The sequence below is a fragment of the Netta rufina genome (genome assembly GCF_964035555.1).
Source record: "Netta rufina genome assembly, chromosome: 11".
NCBI classification, from domain to species: Eukaryota; Metazoa; Chordata; class Aves; order Anseriformes; family Anatidae; genus Netta; species Netta rufina.
The window spans coordinates 13,226,356-13,248,173 of NC_140134.1; the positions used below are offsets into that span (position 1 = coordinate 13,226,356).

General features: G+C 36.2%; 1 protein-coding gene across 3 annotated transcripts in view; it reads left to right on the forward strand.

Annotated features, from left to right (window-relative positions):
• The window catches only part of EFL1 (elongation factor like GTPase 1), a 71,463-nt gene extending 57,562 nt beyond the window's left edge, over window positions 1–13,901 (forward strand). For all 3 annotated transcript variants that reach the window (XM_084293067.1, XM_084293069.1, XM_084293068.1), the window contains exons 19-20: window positions 2,421–2,605; window positions 13,269–13,901. In XM_084293067.1, the coding sequence (XP_084149193.1) occupies window positions 2,421–2,605; window positions 13,269–13,457 (374 nt within the window). In that variant the 3' untranslated portion in view covers window positions 13,458–13,901. The remainder of the gene's footprint in view (window positions 1–2,420; window positions 2,606–13,268) is intronic.
• The last annotated feature ends 7,917 nt before the right edge of the window (window positions 13,902–21,818 follow it).

A 21,818-nucleotide genomic window follows, 5' to 3' on the forward strand; every position in this document is an offset into this window, starting at 1 on the left:
TTTTTTTTAAACATATAGGGAATGCAGAAATTGTTTAGCATTTTCCCTTGACCTACTGAAAAACGCTGCAGTATAATAAAGTGCTGAACAGGACTTAAATATTTAAGTAGTTGAGCAGAATACATCTTCAAAGCAAGTCTGTATGTACAGATTTATTCTGTATGTTGCAGCACCATGAAACTGTTTTAGAACAGCTATCGTTGTTTTCAGAGTAACTGGTTTTTGAATGGAAAGTTCTTTTAGCATTCCTTGGGAATTGGTGCTGCTAAAACTGCAGATTACTTCAGCTAATTAGCATAGAGGTAGAACTAGTATTTCTCCAGTACACTGCAGCCTTACCATAGTGGTAAAAGACCTCATATAACTTCTTTGTGATAACATTAACTGAGACAATACTGCAGACTACTTGGATGAAATACATGTAGCTGAAAACCATTTAGTAAGATAAATACAGTGTCTTCTGGGTTTTATGTTTTGGAAGAGCAGTCTTCAATGAATTATGGACAGAAAATATGTTCATCTAAAGTGCTTTGTGATAAATGTTGCCTTATCTCATGAATATGTGTGCAAAGTTTTCTAAGTCCTACTTAATTAGAAAAATAAATATTATGAATTATAACATTAATAACCTATAAAGTGGTTTTGGACTTACTTGCTTTAACAAATAGCTTTAATATATACTGTATGGTTCATTCACACTATATAAACAGTGACCATGATGTGATGTTCTTTTCAAAGTGCATGTTTAACTTGAATTTTAAAGCAACAGACACACTGAATTGTGAGCTGTGCTTATATATGACCTTTTCATAGCTGAGAATTTGCCATTCTCTCTGAAATTTTCGTAGGCTTGAAATCGTTGAGTTACGTGAACAAAGACTATAGATGCACAGCAAACTCAGTGACTTATCTTCAGCACACTTTAATCTTTTCGTCATTTGAAATATAGAATCTTAAGTATTTCCTCAATTTCCTCACAAGCAATAAGAAGACTACTGTGCATAGTAAAGGTGAAGTTCAGTCAGAGGAACAGCGAGGAGGTCCTGGGAAGGGCATGAGCAGATAAAAATCATCAGTGATAGCAGAAAGAATACTTCAACCCACGTTTTATTAGAAAAGTACAAACTCTGCAATGATTGCTACTGAACTGATGCTTCGTTACCTGTATTTGACAAGAAGATTTAACTGTACTAGCTATGTGCTTGTGCTAAATTTCCTGATCAAGGACTGGGTCCTATATTTAAAAAATAAAAAGAAACAAACCCATGCCAACTTTTCCTGTGGTATCCCATAGAAGACTTAAATTGTATATGTAAATCAGCGTGTGTGACTGTAGTATTTAATAGTATCTTTCTGTCAAGTCAGAATAGCTAGAAAGTATTATGATAATGCATTATTTCCAGAAAGAGACAATTTTGCCCAGCTGTTTAAAAGCTACCAGTACACTTTAATGTATTGTTAAGTTAAATCTAATATAAAATATTGAAACTTCTTAAGAATTATTATAAACTTGTTCTTCACTCCAAGGTACTTTTAAAATTAATTCGTACATGTAATACTTAACTAATTATTCGTATTTGTGAATGAAGGCATTCCTAAAATATTTTTTCACTATGTAGCTTTTCCTGTGTTTGTGGTTTTTTTTTGGTCTTGATCAGCAAAAATGTATTTGTTAGCTTTTGTCTGAAGGTCACATAATCTATGAATTTACAAAAACATTTTAAATACAAATTTACATAATGCCTTCTGTAAAGTTGAACGTGGGTATTTTCAGAGTTATTTTCATCCTACATACAATGTAGTCCAGCTAACTGGATATTTGGGCAGAAAAAAATAAAATCCATTACAAACTTAAGGATGAATTAGCTACAAAAATAATGGAATATGTTGAACATAATAAACATGTAATATATGAGATAAACAAGTTTTCTGTGATTTAGAATAGCACTACAATCTTTGGGATACAAATACCATATAGGGATATGGTGAGTTAAACTTTTAAAGGTAGCTAAGATGTAATGTCTGAAGCACAGTAGTATTACTTAGCAGAGTTTCTTAGCTGGTAATGCTTCTCAAATATTTGCTTGTAAGAACTAAAGCAAGTTAGGCACATAATCTGGCAAAGTGCCTATTATACAATCATATGGCAATTTTTTAAACTGCATGTAGTACAAGCATTGTCTAGATTTATACAGGACTTATAATTTATTAAATATTACTCATATGGTTCTGCACATTGTACTGGCAGAGTATGTTGTTTGCGTAAATTTAATTGATTCACCTAAAATTTTACAGGAAGAATTTGAGCCAAAGAAGTGATGTATTTTACTTAATGCTGAAGTTTCCTAAGTAAATATTTATGTATATCTCTTCATGAATATAAATGTATTGGTGAGCTCACTGAAATGATGTCTTTGCAGGTCGTGTGTATGCTGTCTTGTCCAAACGAGAAGGCAGAGTGTTACAAGAGGAGATGAAAGAGGGAACGGATGTGTTTATTATTAAGGCAGTCCTGCCAGTAGCTGAAAGCTTTGGTTTTGCTGATGAAATCAGGAAGAGAACTAGTGGCCTGGCCAGTCCGCAGCTGGTGTTCAGCCACTGGGAGGTAAAAATATCTATTCACTCCATCTGTTTTGGTGATCTATTTCCTGTAGATGTGGCAGACTGGAATAATAAGCGGAAAAGGTTAAGTTTTGGTCAAGACATTTGATTAATTCCTTTTTGAAATGAAGAGGAAAAAGTACCTTTATATCGATCTTATTTGCTTTTATAGATACGCTGTTCAAAAATGTATTTATATTTTCTTTGGATGGGATGCCTTTTTTTTTCTATATAAACTAAGTGCTTCATGAATGAAACTAATTCTTCATAAATTTGTTTACCTAAATTTAATGTGCCTTTTTAAATTAGTTCTTTGATAAACTTGTTTGGAGAGTGGAGAGAAAAAGAAGCTACCACTAATAAAAAATGCAGCAACAAATCTAATGTGTATGAAAATTATCGTTTTAGTAACAGATATGTCAGTATTTTTGTCCTTATATAGTCTAACTCAACATACGTTTTTATACTTAAAGGCAAAGGGAATTGATGCAATTCTTTCAAAATCAGGTCTGGTCACAGTAAATGGAGGTGTCCTCAAAATCATTGCATTTGTTCATCTTTGTCACATAGACATGAACAGGTAAATGTGAAAATGGTGTAAAGGAAATATGCAGATGGGAAAACTGATAAGAAATGTTATCGGCTGATACTTTTTGTTCCGATGAGGTGGAGTAAGACAAAAAGCCTGAAATCAGAATTCCTTGTTCAAGACCAAAAAAAAAAGTGCATTGTAGGACTATTTGGAAGACTCCATCGAAGGAGCTAAAAATGGGTTTGGGGCAAGAGTCCAAGTATAAACTATTCACATCAATTGTTTAAAACAATTGAAGTCTAGATTTTTTTTATTTTTATTTTTTTGTCAGGTATTCCTTTATTTGATGTTAGGATCATAAAAGCTTTTATAAATGAATTAGAAAATCGTACTTTATTGTTATCTTCTACTTTATTTTTGTGACCTCAAATGTCAAGTCTCTGAGTACAAACAACTACGGATTTTTGAGGTCAGTAATACTCCATGCAGTTTCCAGCTATGATCTGTTTACCTCTGTTTCTCTCCAAAGTATGTGCTGGTTTCTCACATGGTGTGTATTCTTCCTCATTTCCTGTAGCTAAAGCATCTTAATAGGATGATTTGTTAAATACTTCAATAGCAATATTTCTTTGTTAGCAGTTGCTGTAACTGGCTTAGGAATTTTATGTTAACGTTAATTGGAAAAGGAGCATCTCTGTAAACCAGCCAAGTCATATGCTACCAAAAGAGTTGGGAATCCTTGAAACAGTAAGCTTCATCTTTCTTGGCAACACTACCTTACTGGTGTTAGAAAACACAGTGGAAAAGGGATTTACCTGTCTTTTCCCAATATTAATACTGATTTATTTCATCTTCTTGTAACCAAGACTGACTTCACAGAGACTTGAGGAAGGGAAAAATAGCAATAGAGTAAGAGATTTTAAAATAAATAAAGTAACAGAGCTACACTGAATGGAGAATAAATAAATAAAATAAAGGCAACATCTACAGATGGTGTGTGCACACAAAAAAGACAGCAACGTTTTTTTGTGTGTAGCCGGAACAGGTTAGTTCCTTCAAACCAGTGAGTATTGGCAGTATTACATACAGTAGTTTTTCCAGTTTTGGATGTTCTAATCTGAAGTGCAGCTGGTGAGGTTTTGTGGCTTAACTGGTCTTTTGTCTGAATTCTCTAATATTGGTGCCCTAAAGGAATATCAGTCAGAGGGATGTTAATTCCAGCTAACCGTTGTTCTGTGCCAGTTTCCTTAGGATTAGTGGCTATTGTGCTCCAATACTAAGCAACATCAACCCCTTGCCTCCATGACCTTCCCTTCTACCCCCAAACCATGGCATCTGTATTCACACTGTCAGGTGTTACGAATTTCACATTTTAAAAAATGTTCAGACAATTGTGGGTATGCGTAGGAGATGGAGATTTGAGCAACTGGCAACGTTTTCTAAAAATGTCCCTCAGGAGAAATTATAATTACAGCAGGTTTGTTAAAATGTAGTGGTAGTAGGAAAAATGGTTGTGTAAAACAGTCAGCTTTCCACCTGGCAAATCTCTTGGTGGGGAGGGATTTTTGTCACTTTGAAATTCCTGCTTATATTTTTTCTGACAAAATAAACCTTCAATTAAATTACGAGCAATGACTGTGTAGTGATGGCAGAGGGAGTGCATTTTACTCTCACATCATCAGCAGAATTGCTAAATTAATACCATTTTCAGAACCCAGTGGTGGTATGACAGAGAATCCAGCAAAAATGGTTTGTGTCTCAGATCACGAGACGTTTGTGAAGCTTTTCTCTGTTTCTTCTCCTATAAACAAAACAAAATAGACCTACCAGCTTTCCACTATTAGGTATGACTTCACAGTGTAAAGTTACTCATGAATTGTCCATGTATATACAAGGTAGCCTTGGCATATTCATGAAAAGTGCCAGCATTTTATTTGAATCCCAATTAAGTAATGTATAATTCTATAAGATACACTGTGAACTCTGTGTAATATCATGCTTTTTTTTTCCCTGAAGATGAATAGGGAGTGTGGAAGCTGCTTGATTTTGTTTTACATTTGCTCTGTTACTGAGTGTACATTTGCAGCCTTAACTGCACTCTATCCAATCCTTTCTGTGACATTCTGAATTAATTCTAAGTGGTGTTTTTTCACTGTGCTTGGCTCATTAGCTGAGTTGCTAGAACACGGGTTTCTCTACAGAGATTCCTTCTACCATGTACTCATCCCCATTTTACAGATAGTGAAATACCACTTCTCGGTATTATTAAAATTTCAAACAATCTCATAGAAATCATACGTAAAACTATGTTTAAAGAAATGAGGCTTGAATTCTTTATTATTATTATTATTATTTTCATTAATATGACTTGTAGACTATAAACACAGCAAGACCAATGATAGAGCAGATATTTAAATGGAACCTTTCGGGCTCTCTGGAAATGAAATTACCCCTTTTTTTTTTTTTTTCTTTTTCAAGTGAATGAATGCATTTTGTATAGTTCAGATCACTCCATCCCCAGGGGATGGAGCAGTAACATCTATCTTGACAGATAGTGCTTTTTTTTTTTTTTTTTAATTAATTTCTTGTGTCATGCTTAAATGTATTTCTACCTGTAGAGAATGGCACAAAATAACCATTAGTAGGAGCTTTCAGTTTGGTCCCAGATTAAATAAATTAATTTTAAAAGGTAGTTGAGTATTTTCCTTCTGATATCCGTAGGCAAATGTTAAGTGTATTGGGTTTACTAGGTCATATCGTCTTAGCTTTCAGTATAAGCTTTCTTTTGAATTCTCAGCTTAAAATATATAGTTTTGGGATAATTACAAATGCCTTCTATTATTTTTTTCTATTCTTGAATTAATAATAGACTTTCAATTAGTGTATGTTTTGGCTGAGCCTGTTTCCTTTGTTCTCACTTGATTCTTTGCTGTTACTTGTTGCACTCAGTCATGTCATTTTTCTCTTCGTCATAAAGTTCTTTGAGCAAGAAGATACTTGTGATCACACAGTGTTGAGAATAATGGAGCTATAATCCCATGTGGGAAATCAGTGTTATAGTAAAAATAATGCATGTGAATGTATTCAAATGATGATTGAATTATCAGCAACTGCAGAAATTTTCAAAGACAACTACTTCTTGTAAAGCCGTGAAATGTATAGTATTCCTCCTAATGAATCTTTTAAAATGCATTGATTGGTTTTTGCTCTTGGAGGAGGAGGGTAAACTGCAAACACATATAATCTGAATTCTTTTTGAGTATTCTTTCTGTGTAGAATAGTGTCTAGAGTGTACTGTAAGGCCCTGGAGAAAGGTGAAAGAAGGACTGTAGGTAATAAATGATAAGAACATGATGCAGTCTGAATCACTGGAAGTCTTATATTGTGAATTTTAATTCATTCATTCCTAATTGTACAGCACAAAGTAGAAGATAGGGGCTTAATACAGAAGTTGCCAGGTGCAACTTTTAGGCCTGCATTAAACAGGAAGCAGGCTGAAGTAATGAGAGATGCTAAGAATCTGTGAGCCTCTACTAGGTATGAATTGTGACTTTACTTTGTGTGCAAGTATCGGCTTCCTCATGTAAATGAATTCTAGCAGTAACCTGGAACCTTTCAAATACGAAAAAGTCTTTATGTTAACCAGAGCATCTGAAGCTAATTAAATAGTAAATAAAAGTGGTAGTGGTGTAGCTTTAAATTTCCTTTTCAATACACGTCTTAAGTAATAGGAAAAAAAATGTATCAGTAAAACCACAGATCTCCTTTTTTCCTTTCACTGCTACTGACTGAAGTCAAGGCTAAAGCTCAGCTGTCACTGAATGAGACACAAACAGGGATGATGCTCTTGAGCCAAAATAAACTAGCATGAGTTTATTTTAAAACTAAATGTGTAAATATTCATTATTACAGTATTTATTGAAAGTCGTGATGTCATATCTGACTTCATGCACTTTAAGGCCTAGGCCATGCCCTTTCAATATTGTCAATGAAATCTCTGAGTTCTTCTGAAATAATTCTCGATGCTCATGTTGCTTTGTAGGGAATCTGCACACCTTATACAATCCTGTAGGTTAAATGTTTAAAGCCTGACTGTAAGTTACTCCATATTCCCTTAAGCATCCTTTCTCTAAAGGAAAGCTAAATGTTGCAGATCTGATGTTTTTTGGATTTTTAAAACTTTTGCAAGATATAGATATTTAAGATATATAAGATATATTTAAGATATTTAAGTTATATAAGATATTTAAGTTATATAAGATATTTATTTCAATAGAATTGAAATAAATTAATTTTTGTATTGAATATATACCTTTCCTCTCTAATTGTATTTTTTTCAAAAACATATAGTTTACAATCAAGATCTTTTGAGAATAATACAAGGAATACACGGAGAAATAAAATTGGGAGACTTTGTCAAGTTGTGCAGTGAGCAATCTATTTTCACATTTTTTTTTAAATGCTTTTATAAAGTTATACATAATCTTGAGAAAATGTATTTGTGTTTGATATATAAGTTGATGTATAGTGATGCAAAATGGCAACATTCTTCTGTGAAGCTAAGATTTGAGTACAAGACAGTCAAATAATTGGTAAAGAGGGAGGCTGAAAATGAATTGCTTTTGTTTCTTTCAGGATATGGTATAGAGATTAGCTATTTATAAAATGGACAGGCTGGTACACAAAGTATTTGGTATAATACGAAAATTTGTGTTTTAACAACATAACTGTGACTTTTTATTTTCAGAACATCTATGTGTAGGTGCTTCTGTAAAATTCTTTAGCATATTGTAGATATTTCTCCTCCCACCCTTTGCTACTCTAGTCCTCTTCTCCAGCATGATGTTTTGTGCAAGTGTTCCAGGTGCTGAGCACTTCCCACAGCTTCTCAGTGCTCCTAGGTAGGAAAGGAGGTGATGCCCGCTTCCCACTGTGATGAAATGGGTGCAGCAGCATGGAGAAGCTGAATCTGCTCAGTCTTGCTGGGTGTCCTTCCTGGAATTCTCTGTTCTGGAAGCTCACTGCCAATACCCAAACTTATCTTGCACCGTGTTGCTATGTGCAGTGCAAAAGCACTTCTACAGCACTACCCAGGTTGTTACCAAAAGCTTAGTTTGGAGGTGACAGTTTTTCAAGGTCACGTTTCACATAAACCTCTGCAAATTTCTGCCATTTTACCTGAAAGGTAGAGGAAATTTCTGTTTGACAGGACTATTCCAGACATCTAAACTACATGCCTGGGTACTGCTTTAATTGTACAGCGTTTCCCGTTATTAAGTGCTGGACACCATTTGAACGGTCAATGCTCTTGAAGCCTTGAAGTATCTTTCTAGGATTGGTTTTTCTAAAGCAGAAAGGATCCTGATACACTGATACATACTCTCTGAAACTGTGCGTAGTAGTTATTTTGAAGTTGTTTTTGAAAAACAGCTTCTGGCATAAAGTTTTCCTGGCATGCAAAGGGCTGTCCATCATAGTGTCCAAGAACACTGAATTTCGTAGTTCTTGTGCTTTCTTACTAAGTGGTTCACACCAGCCATAATGTTACTTGCTAGTCTTAAAATCTTCATTGGACAGTGCGAGACTGCTCTTTGAATTCATGGTCCAACTAAAGCATTTTCAGTGTCTATGCTATTTTGCTAAAAGGAATTTTCTGTCCTCATCAAGCAGTAAGGACCAGTAGGGGAAGTGCTACTAGGAACATGGCTGTGTTCCCAGATCTGTCTGACCTTTTGGATGACCTAGGCAGATCCTGTCTGTTTGCCTTTGATGCTTCTCTCAACCTTGTTTTGCGTAATTAGTCTGCCTTAGGCAGAGGCTGTTTCATAGGATCGTTTTTTGAAATACACTAGACAATGGGACCCAGATCACTATTGGAACCATCTGGGTGCCACTAAAATGCAAACAATAAATCATCCTCAAATTAAGGCTTAAAATTTCAAGTCCTCTTGAATTGAAAGTAATTTGTTCTAACTCAAATCTTATTGAAAAGTTTGATAAATTTACATAATCATTTGCAGAACTTAGTACACACCATATTGTCTTTCAGTATTAAAATAGTACTCATACTGTTAGCATTTCTATGAGTTAATTATTACAGGTATTCAGATTATGTTTGAAAAAGATACAGACGTGCATTGTTTGAATATTTAGCATGTAGGTTCTTAGGCAAAAAGGAAAATGACAGCTGTTTAGCCTGTTTCTCTGCATGCTGTTACTAAACAAGTCTTATGAGACTTCATTGTTTGGGTGTGTTAGTTTGAATAGAAGTGATATTTAATGAAACATTATTCAGAATGATTTCTTTTTCTCAAGAATACCTTTACATTTACATTATTTGAAGTAATCTAATCTTCTTTTAAAATACCTAATCCCAGTTGACTTCTTTGTAAGCACTGTGTTATTTATACCTAGAATTAGCTCTTAGTTCTGCAGCGAGCTCTGGAACGCATTCTTCAGGATGCATTTTACTGACTTTTCTTCTCCTTTTCTGCTTTGGTTCTGTGGAGTTTCCAGGATCCACAGTAAATGCTTTCTGTTAGATGGCTATATCATTTTCCAGAAGGATCAGTGCATGTAGAATCTGATTGTTTAGGACTCTATCCAGATGAGAACTGTCATGGATTCCAGAGTCTCCTTACATGGTTCCCATGAATACAAACAATAGTTCAGTGGTTAAAAAGCTTCATGGTTCTGATTCCAGGAAGCCCAGACCCACCAGTCTGACAGCCACTATTGTAAGCAAATTGATGTCAATTCTCTTGGAGGATTATATGGATTTTTTTATTTATTTATTTTGCTTCTGCTTTCAGTGTATTAGCAGAGTGTGGGGAATGATGGATGCCACCTGCTATGTGCATCTGCTTTGATCCATTAATGTTATGTGAATAGAAGAAGGACAATCTAGTCTTGTGCCCTCACCTTCACTTACAGAATTGGAACTTCCAAAAAAGAAAACTTCCTACTTTTTTTTTTTTTTTGGTCACTGTGTCAATAATATGTCTGTGTAATTACATTAGAGTTCTGTTAACATGGATATTTGCTGACTTCTTAAAGGAGATGCACAGCTGATGCTTCAAGTTCCAGCTGAGTCAGTAGATCTGGCTTTGTCTTTCTCTTTAATTACCACAGTGTTAACTACAAATAATATGTTCCTAATTGACCACATCTTCTGCAATATGTCTACACCATTCAGTTGGGCAGGATCCTCATAAATAGAAATTCTCAAAAGTTTCTGTAACTTGCTTCAGAAGCAGTAAGTAATGCATAAGTTGTTTACACATGCTGAGGCACAAAAGTAGCTGCTGGAGGTAGTGATGTGGCTTTCAAAACCTAATTTAAGTCTCTTTCCAGTGCTGCTCTGCATAATGCAGTGGTATGAGGTTCACTCAGGATTTGGTACCCCAGCACTGCAGTAAATTTACAGGTTTATCCATTAGTTGCTAAATTTTATGTACAGAGCCTCCAGTTATCTCAGAATTCCTGAGAGCTAGAGATAATCACAGAATTGGAGGGGTTGGAAGGGACCTCGAAAGATCATCCGGTCCAACCCCCCTGCCAAAGCAGGTTCCTTAGAGCAGGCTGCCCAGGTAGGCATCCAGACAGACCTTAACTATCTTCAGAGAAGGAGACTCCACAACCTCCCTGGGCAGCCTGTTCCAGTGCTCCGTCACCCTCACCATGAAGAAATTCTTTCGCATGTTGGTGCAGAGCTTCCTGTGCTCTATCTTGTGACCATTACTCCTTGTCCTGTCCCCACAAACCACTGAAATGAGGTTGGCCAAATCCCTGTCTCCCACACCCCAGGTATTTATACACATTGGTGAGATCCCCTCTGTCTTCTTTTCTCCAGGCTGAACAGACCCAGGTCTCTCAGCCTTTCCTCATAAGGAAGATGCTCCAGTGAATAATTGCTTTCAGTGAAAGAAGTATCCAGTATAAAACTTAAGTTAACATCAGTAGAACAAGTCTTTTGTAAATTAATGAAAGAGCCAGTCTGTTAAACCTACGGATTTTCTTAAGCATCTATCACTACAGTATCTAAATATTTATAGGTAGCTTAGACTTGTAAGTTCAGTCCTTTTTGGACTTCTCTTTCGCATTCATTCTTCAAGAACCACCATTTCTCTCTGAGCGTAATCTGTGTATGGTAGATTTCTTGTAAAGCGAAAGAACTTCATCAGAGGGGATAGCAACAGCCTTTTAAGTTGTTAGAGTTTGTAGCTGTGTGATCTCCCCCAGCATTGTGTTCTGGAGTGCATCCATGGAGTATGAATCACTTTTTCTCATTTGTGTGCTTTGTCTTGAACTTGGAAATTTTTGTTTGTTCAGCTCTTTAGACAGGTTGTGCATGGGGAAGTCTTTGGTATTTTTCCAGCACCATGATGATTAAGTATGAATGTCACTACAACCTGATCAAGTCAACATGCAATCTGTGCCCAGAAGTTGGTGGCAGGGGAGGGTTATGACACACAACAATAGTTTTCCCTGTCCCTTTTCTTTATTTCAAGTGTATAAAGTAATGGTAAAACTTTCAAGCTCTCAAAAGGGGAGCAATTTCTTTTAATGATATATTCTGTCAAGGAATCACCTTTAAGTTTCTAGGCATTGGTTAAATGTCCCTTAATAGGGCATCAGAATGGGTATGACTCAGGCAGATTCTTCTATGGTTAGACAGTCCTTATTTTTATGTTAAAAATAAATGTAAAAACCTAACTTTCGAAACCAAAGTTTCACAGCATTTATTTCTGAGCTCTGCTTGCTTTGGTTTTCAGCCAGACAACCCGATGCATGTTTATTTACCACCTAGATAAATGAGATTGCATATCTCTTTTTTCATGTAAATGATATCCCATTTAAGTTACCAGGATTATGTATATACTTAACAAATTAGAACTTTTTTTAGGGGCTTAACATACTGTTTTGAAAGATTGAACCTACAATATTCCCTAATAAAAAATAACCATCTTCTAGCATAGACATTTTCCTTACTTTCCATAAAATGTGATTTCTCTGATTGTACTAGGTGTTATTTAGCATTTCAGGTATTAAAATAGGACTTGACAATTTGACGTTTATAAGGAAATTCTCCATCTTAATCCATTAATTTTATTTTTTTAATTCTTTCTTTTCTGGTTTGTGTTACTTAAATAGACTAAAAAATTTTGCTTGGCTTGAAATAGCATATGGCAATTAAAAGTATTTGTCAAAAGAAAAGGTTTGTAACGCTGGAAGAAGTTTATAACACTAAGTTGATAGTTTAGGGTAGTTTGTATCCTTTTTATTTTTTAATGTTAGTGCTAATATATTTCAGAAATGATCATGGTGTGTTGTCCTCAGTTATTGTCATAACTATCACTGTTCTCACAGTAGTTAATATTTACCTGCATTCGTTTTCCCATGAGGATTTGTTTAAGAAATGGATGCAGTGTTGTCTTTGTTTTCTTAGTAAAATGATATTACCTGTAACTGCAGCTAGTGAGAAAATCTACGGTCATTTAAGTGAAATAACTACTTTTGAAAATAACTAGATGTTTGGCATACTCTACGGTAGTCTGAGAAGTGCAGAGTATATAGGATGAACTGGAATAAAGATTTGTCCAATCATTCCCTGATCACGTTAGATCTGAAATCTCTTCTAGCTGAGGGCCCTTGAGATATTAAGCTGCAAGAACAGCTCTGTAAAAGACAGAAACAATGATTTTAAGCCATCTGTCCATTTTGTAGGGTGTGAAGAACATAGGACACAGAAATGAGCAGAAGCCTTCAGTTCTTATAAATTCTGATAAGATCATAGTGACATAATATTCTAAATAAGAAATTCTTTCCTGGAAGCTGATAATTTTCTGAGCACGAGTTGGTGTTGTTTGCTGACTGGCAATTAAACTTGTTTTTAAAAAATTTGTACACAGATAAATGCAACCAAATTTCAAAAGCTATCATATTCTTCCTGTGCAAATACTACATAGTGTTTCTAGCTCTTGTTTTCAGCTTAAGTAGCTAATAGGCTTTCCAGAAAACTCTACCTCCTCTACTTTCATGTTGTATACTTTAGAGATTAAAATTACTTGAAATGTACTAGTAAACCTTTGTTTTGTCTTACATTACTTTTTTTTTTCCTTCTCTCTTTCTACAGATTATTTCAAGTGACCCGTTCTGGGTACCAACCACCGAGGAAGAATATTTGCACTTTGGGGAAAAGGCAGACTCTGAGAACCAGGCCCGCAAGTACATGAATGCAGTAAGAAAGCGAAAGGGACTTTATGTGGAAGAAAAAATTGTGGAGCATGCTGAAAAGCAAAGAACTCTCAGTAGGAATAAGTAGCTGCATCTGCTTCCTTTCCCTCCTGACTCAGCTAAGTGCATGTGGATAATTTTCTATGCAGCAGATTCAAAATTCCATCTGGACTTGTTCTTTACACCAGTTTTCTTACACATGATAATGTCCGTGGCTTATGTTTTGAAAAACGTAAGCCTTTCCAACTTTTATACAGAGAAGATAGTTTATTTATTTAAATAAAGCCTAGGTATGTTCCTTGGAATTGGTCTCAATTTTTAGAACTTTCTGCCCTGTTGCTGTCACGGGATTAGGAACTCCCAATTTAATTTGTTTCTGATTTATCAGATGTAATTGCATTTAGAGTTGGTTAGCTAGTCTGTTGCAAATAAACTATGCAATAAATTTAGCTTCTTAATGTTTTTGACTCTTTTTAAAATTGATTTTCATTTCTGTAATGTATTCGTTGCTCAAAAGTACTTTCCATAGTTACCTATGTGCAAACAGATGTAAGCCTACCAGGAGTTTTACTCTGTTCCTCATGTAAACAGTCATCTAAATCAGGTGATGCTCTCTCTGCTCCCAGGTTGTAGCAATGCATCTTCTTTAAACCAGAAGGCAAAAATAGTACACATGGAAAACTAAGCACTGCAAACCAGGCAAGGTTTTTCTTTTTTACCCTCCTTAGAAAAACATTGTGTAAAAAAGTTTACATGATTATCCTAAGCTGGGAGCTGCTGTCTCTAACTAGGCACACAGCTATCCCTGCCAATCCTGTTTCGGTGTTTACACACGCTTTGCAGAAGTTTCTACCCGTTCATCCTGTTGTGTTGAATTCAGTGAAGGGAAACACTTGCAAAAACATACAAAATGTCTTGCTGTTTGCAGGTGTCTAGGATGCAGAAGTCTCCAGAATGATTCAGACCAACAGTAACAGGAAAAAAAGTCCTGAAAGGATGTAAGTTTTAGTTAAGAAAAATGGACAGAAGAGAAACATGGTGCATGAACTACCTTCTCATTTGGCTGTTTTGAATTGTAAAAGGAAAGGACTGAAGAGATAGGTGTCTTTGAAGAGTTTCTGATACTTGGTTAAATGAATGGGTAATTAAGTCCTCGAGTCTTGTGCTGACTGACTTTGTGCTATATCTTGTGTTTACTATTGGCAAAGTGTTCTGTTTCAGCTAACCATGTAAACAGGCTGTTCTTTTCTTTCTAGAATATAACCACTTCTTTCATTTGTGATGCTGTGCATTCCTTTAGCACCAACTTGGCCTTTCTGAATAAATATTCTGTGTGTGTCAATTAATGCAGTAGGCAGAAGTTAACTCCTATCAGTTTTGCTCCTTATGGGAAAGGAAACTGTTACTTGTTTTGCAAGTAGAATGATTCTGAATGCTTAGCTTTTATTTTAAATAGCAGCTTTTTTTTTTTCCAGTTTGTTTGCTTTCATTATGGAAATGTTTCCTTTTAAAACTGTGCTTATGAATTATTCAAGCAAATGATATTTGCCTTCCTTAGAAGGTTGTTCCATACATTGTTGTTCTGCAAGGGGTATGTCTGCACAGCAGCCCTATTAGAGCTTGTACAAATATACTTAGGTAGTTTGGGCATTGCCAGCTGTATATCCATGGAAGGCATTATAACTGCCTGCAGAAACTGCTTAAGACATAAATAAATGTTTGTGTAATGAGATCTTGGCTACTTACAGCTACACTGCTAGCTGAATCCAAGATACAGTTAGGGATGTCTGGCCTCCAGTCAGAAAGGTGCTTACATATTAAGTAGCTCTTCAGAGCTGGGTAGGCTGCTCATTGTTGTGACTCTATACTTGTTAACTGTAATCTACTATACTTGTGTAAACAGAAAGAGTATTAACATAGATTTTAAAAGGTTTAGCTTTCATATTTGGTTATGTCATATTTTCAGATTTTCTTTCAGATTGCATCTCAAACAGCATGAAGATAGGGTTGCAACATGCTGAATTAATTCTTGTTATTTATAAAGATGGAAAGCTCCGCTAACTAGTAGAAGAAAATCAACCTGCAAGTGCTAGATCTGTTTTCTTCAGTAATGGCTTCTAGTGCAAAGATAATCTAATTGCTTACATACAATGAATCTCTAACTATATATAGCTGTTTTTTGTCTCACTTTCTTATATATACATAACTGTATGACATAATTTTGGAAAATGTCTGCAAAGCAAGATAAATAACTTGCTGATGGAGCAAGCCATGGAAAGGCTGAATTGAGAGGTAGCCATGATATCATTTCATTTTCCAGTGCCAGTTTTATTGCTAAGTATAATACATATTTAAAGTGAGTGTACACAGCTTTTAAAATACTTTATTTGTATAAATGTTTAGTATATTTTTAACTTAAAAAAAAAAAAGTCACTCTTCATGTGATTTGACTCTATTGAATTTACTAGAATCAAAGCTCCTTACAACCGATAATTTACAAAAGCACCAATAAACTTCTAAGTGGTAATATATATTTTAGAACGATAATTATTCATTGGGCAGATACTCCAAATGATTCTACTTTGTAGAAAGAAAAGAAGAAAGAAGAAGAAGAAAAAAAAAAAAAAAAAGCAAACAATAAAACAACAGAAGAGCAGAATCTTTATTTCTCCAGGGGGAGAAAAATGAAGACTAAGCTGTGGCCAGCAAGCTCCTTCCTGTTTTCTCTGCCTGTGCCCCTTTTCTCTTGTTGCTTTAAGGATCTTAATTTTCTTGAGTGCTAATAATTTAGGTGATTGACCAACTTTTTCCACAGAATTTTCTTTTCTTTCAACAAATTTATCATACATTTTAAAGCAGTAGTCCAAAGGAGAAATCAAATTGTAACTGGAACGTTGTGCTGCATCTTCTTTCCTATTACCCTTCAGTTTAGGCCTTCAGCTGCACCTTCAACATTACTGTTAATGAGGATGGAGACAACAGACATGCAAAATATTTTTGAACCAAAACAAAATTCCCAAATTAAGTCTGAATACAATATCTCAACTTTCTGCTAACCTTACAAACTAACCTTTTCTTGATTGAGACACTAATATTTGGAAGCTTATTCTATGGTAAATGGAATGTGGCACTCATTCACAGTCAGCGGCTATGCTAACAAGGAGAGAGAACCATGCAATATTTGAACTGTATACTGTAGTTTTGATTAAAGAAAAATTTTAGTATGAGAGAGTAGTTTTGGTTATAAGTGATTTTGGAATGCTTATTACATCAAATGCTTAATTTAATAGCAGAGAGGTCCTGGCAAAATTCTTCAACTCCAAGGGTCTACTCTTTTGGGTTGTAACTATAGTTTGGGATTGGTTAAGCATTCACAATTTAAAATGTCTTTTACATTCCTTCCAATGCTTTTCTGGGCATACTGTTGGGTTAAAATGCATGAGGAAAGCCCTAAATCTCTGGAAAAGTAGTGAACAACACAGTTTAAGTACCTTACAGTATTCTTGAATACTCCCACTAGCATAAGAGAAAAATCGTGAGTGTATCGGAGCAAGGAGCCACCTGTTTGTGCAACTAGTTGAGACTCATGAAGATGAAGAACCTCAGCTTTTGCTGAGTGCTGCTTGTTCTTTTGTTTCCACGCAGGGGTGAGGGGAATAAATATCTCCAATATAAATGAGAGACTGGACATCAGTTTCCTTCTCTTACTTTATTCAGGTGGTGAATATCTGGTACTTGGCAATTTTGTGAGTAAAGAACCTCTCTTGATTGGACAGGTACTTCTTAAATGTCTGAAACCTTTTTTCCTGTATAAACTTAGTGCCAGACAAGTACCATTTACACTTAAGGAACAGAAGCTTGCGGATCTGCTTAAACCTTCCATGGTGTGACTTGGCAGATGAACTGGAGCTGGGAATTCAGGTGACTTTTTTTCTTGGCCTTCATCGTATCGACTTAAGTTCTGTGGCAGGATATCTTGAAGTCTTGTTCTTGTTTTATTTTTTTTTATTTCTATTTTAGTTTGGTTTAAAAGTCCTGTGTAGAGTTTTTCTGAACTTCTTCCCAGTTTTCTTCATAAGCAGAGGGGCACAAGCTGTTTTTATGAAAAGCTGAGGCCATTTCCACAGCCTTAACTCAAGCTTCTTGGGATTTTGTGGAGGTGGGATCCAAAAAACTTGGAGAAACATTGGTAGAATGTGGTGTAGAATCTCTGATTTTAGACCTTGCACAGGTATGTCTCAAATTTGCTAATATCTGTGATTTTGCTTCTTTAGTACAGTCCTGAGAAGGAAAGCAGTGTGTTAACTTCAGATGTCTGTGCAGGCCTGGCTGACTTAACTGGTGCTTAGAAAAAAGTTTATATGCAACATAAAACATTTACATGTAAATACCATTTTGATGTAGCAATATTTCTGAATTTTGGTCTCTATTTGATGTGGCTTGGTCATATTCTTCATTGTGAGTATGTGCTTGTTTGGATCTATCTGAAAAGTAGATAAGATAAAAATGAATATTAATTTTTGTAGTTTATATTAATACATTGAACTGAAAAGTTTGGAGGTACTGGTCTTTACAGCTGTATCATTCCATGATTATAAAACTCTTGCAAAGCATGACTAACAGGAGGAGAAAATAGATACCATAAAGTGGTGTGGTTTGGGCTGTTTGGCAAAGACTTTTCTGTTTCAACAGATGCTGTTTTCCTACAGGAGCTTTATTTATTTATTTTTAATTTATCTTTCCTCCCCCTCTACTAATTCCTCCTCCTTTGCTTCCTATTTTACCAGGGATCTAACTCCATAAACTCCCCTCCCCCTCAGATTCTTTAGAGGAATATTTTTATTATTGATTTACTTATTTTTGCTGAAACCATTCATCTTTCTAAAGACTTGCTCATTCTAGAATTTGAACAAAAAAAAAAAAAAAGGGAAGCAAGGAAGCAAAATTTCAGTTGTGTTTTCACGTTTGCTTTTTTGATGGCCATGTAAAAGGATTGTCTTTCACCCTTCAAAAAGTGCTATGTCGCATTGTTCTCCAGTGATATTCCTAGGTGCATTTTTTCCCCCTTAGAAAAGCTGCTGGTGTAAAAGGCTAACCATAAATAATGATCTACACAGCAGCAAAAACAGGCATTTGTCAAAAGAATCTGTAGCCTTTTTAAACTCTGCTTTTCCTACATGTTCACAAACACGTTTGCTATCCCCTGAGAGGGAGGGAAATTCAGTAATGTTATGCTACTTTTTGTGAAGTGGACACAAAGCACAGCTAAAATATGCATCTTCTCGAGAGGAATTACAAATGGGAGGCAGATTGATCATCATCACCAATTCAGTGCTGGCTTTTTTCCCATCTGTGGAAAGCTCTTTCCAGAATTTTCATATGGTTCTTTTACACTGTAATAAATTAAGTCAGGTAATGAATAAATCGCTCTTGTTTCATTGCTTTCTGAATGATTTATGCCAGTGTAAACTGCTACCCTGGAGTATAATGCCATTTGTTTTGCTGTAGCACAAGTCTTAAGAGGTCTTAAGTCTGGGGCTTCAGTGATGACTCCAATGACAGTCATGAGCACCACTGTCCCCTCTGCCATATTGTCCTGCAAGCAATAATTTCCTGCTCCCTCATGCTTCATTTAAAAACAAAACAAAACAAAACAAAAACAAAAAACAAAACAAAAAAAAAAAAACAAAAACAAAAACAAAACAAAAAAAAACCGGAAACTTAAGGTAAAAAGAAGGCTGCAGAGGAGCAAAAGGAATTTCGGAGAGTGTTAGCACAGAACAGCCTCCTAACGAGGTGCACCCTATGAATGCAATTTGTTGCTGTATTGAGGACTTCGAACAATTTGAGGGGGGTGTTCAGCTGTCTTGTGACTATAAGGAAATGGTTTGGAATGGTCACTGTGCGATGCAAGCTGAAGTGCTGTCTGTAGAGGAACTGTAAGAAGGTTGATCATGATGAAAAGGCAGGTTTAGTCATGATTAAAAAGGACTTAAACTCCATGGCAGCATCAGGAGGTCCACTTCTTTGCCACAGGTGAAAGCAGCATAACTTTTTGGGCTAGATTTAATGCCTGAGTACTCTGAGATCTTAATCCTACTTGGTGCAAAGGGGAGCATGCAAAGTCAATGTCAGGCATGTAGGAGTAGGGACTGAGATGACATAAATAAATCATAGTATGTGTGATACAAAACAGCAGTTTCTGGTTGCCTCTAATGTATGTTTGAACACAAGTCCTTATTTTTTATTTTTCTAATGCTCCTTTACATGATGAGTTTACAGCAATCCACCCAACTCCAGAGACTGATTTATTTGCTCAGTGACACAGATGTATCCAGAGCCAACTGGTGCTGTAATACACTAACAGGTGATGGAGATGCTATGGAGCATACTTGAAGCTAATTGTTTGCTGTCTTTGTTCTCTTGTCATGGTAGCATTTACCTTTAGGAGGTCAAGAGAATGGCTCTTCAGAAAAAACTGGCATTGCTTCAGGGAGTGAGTGACTGACAGAAGGAGCTGTGTAAGTGGCAGCTGAAGCTGCACTTCCCCTGGAGACTAGGCACAGTATGTTCATGACAAGTGCTGCTATCACTAGTCTGGGGATTGAAAGCTGATCCTATCCAGGAACCCAAGTCTTCTCCTTGTAATGTTGCTGTCGTGTAGTATGAAGAGCTTAGGAAGGTTATTTTAAATTAACCTTCCTGTAATAAAACAATGTCTAGTCTGTTCCTATCACATCCAACATTGTAAGCATCAAGGCCAGTGAGTAATTCAACTGCAGTTGGTGTGAGAGGGAAAAGCTAAGGCTAGAGAATAAACGTAAAAATGCTGTGAAAAACGTCACATTGCACTTACATGGATGCCTTTATAGTAACTATATTAATTGCATTATCAGATTGCATTGCTCCTCTACAAGTGCTCAGTAACAAATAGTGTACAAGCACGCTGTATGAAAAGATAGGCTGCCCTGACAGGCAGAATGAAATTGCCAGTCAGGGCATGCCTTCTGTGCCGTCTTACCTTTGTAAAGGAAAGCACGAAGAAACAACCTCTGTAGCTTTTTCCTCTGTCTCTCTTGCTGTCCTGTGGATTTCCTAGCAACTCCTTGATTGTAGCAGGCTCATCATTTAAGGGAGAGTGCTGCATTCCCAGCAGCAGCAATTCCCTGGGTTCCAGTTTACTTACTGCATTGAAAGCAGCTCTGTGTAACCTTGTTAAGCCTTTTCTGCTGGGACCCAGCAGTGAATCATGACTTCTGTTAAATCTTTGCTTCTGGGACAGGTGAAGTCTACAGAACTAAAGAGTATCTACGTGCAAGGAACTTTGAAGAGATGTTCTGAGATCCCCACGCTGCATGAGAGTGGGAGGCACAGGGTCAGGGAATTACAGAGCTTCCTCTTGTCTTCTGTAAGAGAATGCTATAAGGGAAACTAAAATTTTCTTTCTAATAGCTCTCTTTCAGTTGAGCACCTCGAAGCTGAATATTGCTAGGAGCATGAAACTTGGGCTAGAAGAGTTTAGGCCTTAGGAGAGGGAATAAATAAAGTAACTGTCCTGCTTTCTGATAGCTGCTAGTTGTGTTTGAGCTTATCAACGCCATTTCTTCCAAGCCAAACAGAAGTTGTTAAAACAGTGCTTGACAAAGGAAAATATTTAACTGTGTAGACAAGAGAGGTGATGACTGACATACTGGACTCTGCAAGCACTAGAACAAAAGCAGGTAACTTATTTCTCTGGGCAGAAAGACTGAAGCTATAGATTTCCTCATAGCTGACTGAAAAAATTGGCAAATGGCTGCATCTTCTGAACATATCTGAAGGGTGAAGTAACTTTAAGGTTCCCTTGCTTTTGTTGTATAAACAGTTTTAGTATTGATATTAGCAGTTTGAACTTGAGCAATGTCACTGTCATATGATGTGTGATTCACCCGTAGACAATCAAGAGAGAAGTTACCAGTTCATACTTTTGGCCATGTTAACCCAAGAGACAGTATTTCCGTTTAGCAGGCAGCCAAAGGAAAACAGAGGCCAAAAGAGCTGGAATTCAGTGAAGCTGGATATTAGCTTTAACCTGGGTTGGGAGAAAAGTGAAAGAACAACAAAGGAACTAAGGAACTGTTTGGTGAAGAAAATCATACACGCTCCCAGTTGCACTGTTAGCAAATTTTCAGACAGCCTTTGGGATTCTGTGTGACTGGCATAACATTTGCATTAGTGTGGCAAGTTGCCTCTGTGGAAGGTGCGCCCTCCTTTGTGACCGATTACATGGAAGTGCGGTGTGTGATACAGCCTAACTTTCATTTTTGATACATACAGATTGAGGTTTAGGACCAGAGTCTCATTTTGGGTAAATCATTGTGGTTTCTGTGACTTCTGCTGAGTCCTGTTTTGATTTCTGCCAGATGAAGAGCTGGTTTTTGTGCCACTTTTTGTGTCACTTTTTCACTTG